The 1,833-nt window shown below is 42.6% G+C and overlaps 1 protein-coding gene across 1 annotated transcript in view; it reads left to right on the top strand.

The window, feature by feature from the left end:
- CWF19L2 (CWF19 like cell cycle control factor 2) overlaps positions 1-1,833 on the top strand; it is a 133,822-nt gene that overhangs the window by 85,451 nt on the left and 46,538 nt on the right. Inside the window, exon 16 of the mRNA XM_013006234.2 lies at positions 1,715-1,816. Coding sequence (XP_012861688.1) covers positions 1,715-1,816 — 102 coding nt within the window. The remainder of the gene's footprint in view (positions 1-1,714; positions 1,817-1,833) is intronic.

The following is a 1,833-nucleotide window of genomic DNA, read 5'->3' as shown; positions in this document are numbered from 1 at the left end:
TCTGCTCCAGAGGGCAGCCATGTTCTGGTGGAGCCTTCCAGCTTCTCTCTCTGACTGCCCGTTTGCATAAAGCACCCTGTACAGAAGACACAAATCAAAGGCATGTTTGAGCAACTTCTGAGTGCCAAGAACTAGGTTGGGTGCATTGTTCTACCTGGTCCCCACAGAAAACCTCTGAGCTCCCCTTATTGCTTGTGAGACCAAGAGATATTAAATGACTTGACCGAGGTTGTAAGAATCAGAGAGGTGCAATTAGAGTCTTGTCTGTATCTATTTTACTTTCTTTGTTCCTAATTGACAAGGTTGTACCTAATTATCAATACGTATAAAAGTAAAGAAATATATAGAGCAAGAGAAGTTAACCATTTGTTGTATTTTATATTATGTACAATTTTATAAACTGATTTTCAATACGTATGTAGTTCGTATATCATAAAGAATTCTAATTTCATTTGCTTTATAAAACTTATTTCCATCTTGCCACACTGTACCTCTTCCATGCCGCCCTTCTTGGGACCACAATACAGAACATATGTAGCTAAGTAGGAATATGGAATTCTGGGCCAAGATAAGTAAATGCTGGCTATGCAAGGAATAGAAAGGAGCAATGTGACTAGAAAGGAGTGATGTTACGTACTATATGTTGAACCACTCGAATAATTTCTAGTGACAAAGGTAGGACTTGAACACTTGTCAAGGATGGAAGAGAGAGCAAAACCAAGAAAGTGGTTTTTCCAGCTCACATAGAGTTTCATATTCTGTGCGTGTGGATATGTGGGGGTGGGGGGAAGGAGGCTGTGAGGGGTGCCTGGGTGTGTGTGTAGAAAAAGTGGGCAGGCAAGGAGGGAGGGTGGGGGAGATGATGGATGATTCTGGCGGTCTTTTGAAATGAGGTTGGTAAACCAACCAATCAATGTTTGGTGTTCTGTAGTTTTAATGTATTTGTGATAAATCATAGTAAAGTCTCCGGGACATGTAAACAAAGCTATATGGCTGAAAACGACTTTTTTCTTTTTTTGAGATGAACTTGTTTGTTACTAAAGACTACCCAAACAGTTTTATTTAGAAAGTTAGGTCATTACTTAAGGGTCCCTGGAGAGAGGAATGTGTTTTATACGTGTGTCTTCCACCCCTGCCTTCAAGTTCATCCCAATTTAGCATGAGTGTCCTGAGGAGAGTAAGTGACCAAGACGGTAAGTGTACCTCGGAGCAGACAGCCTCATCCGTCTTTCTCAGAGTGGCTGGAGGCCTTAAGTCACTGGCAATGTGGTTAGAAGCCCAGTGTTTCACGTTCTGTGACACCAGGTATTCTTTATATTTAAACCAAGCCACAAAAATCATGCTTATTGAGCTGATTCCAACTTACAGCAACCCTGCCTAGGGTTCCCAAGACTATAAATCATTACGGAACAGATAGCCTCATCTTTCTCCCTTGGAGCTGCAAGTGGGTTTGAACTGCCAAGGCTTTCCCCGCTAAACCAAGCCAACCAAACCTCATTGGCATCAAGTTGATTCCAACACACAGCAAACTTACAGGACAGAGGAGAACTGTCCCTGTGGGTTTCCAAGACTGTACCTCATGAGGGGAGCAGAAAGCCCCGTCTCTCTCCCACAGAGCATCTGGTGGTGGTGTGGTAGGGAGCTGGTGGAGGGGATGAAGCATCGTTTTCTGATTTGATGATATCTTTCATGTGTTATTTATCTGTGTATTTAGGTACCCCGAGGCTTACCTTACTTCTCAGTGGATTTTGGTCTGCAAGGAGGGTTTGCCCATGTCATTGAAGATCAACACAAATTTCCTCATTACTTTGGAAAGGTATGTGGCAATTTGGT

This window comes from Echinops telfairi, unplaced genomic scaffold, assembly GCF_000313985.2.
Source record: "Echinops telfairi isolate 266 unplaced genomic scaffold, ASM31398v2 ScPeMD7_7421;HRSCAF=8459, whole genome shotgun sequence".
In the NCBI taxonomy this organism is placed as follows: domain Eukaryota; kingdom Metazoa; phylum Chordata; class Mammalia; order Afrosoricida; family Tenrecidae; genus Echinops; species Echinops telfairi.
The sequence above is the reverse complement of the archived record's forward strand: the minus strand, read 5'-3'. Positions and strand labels throughout refer to the sequence as shown.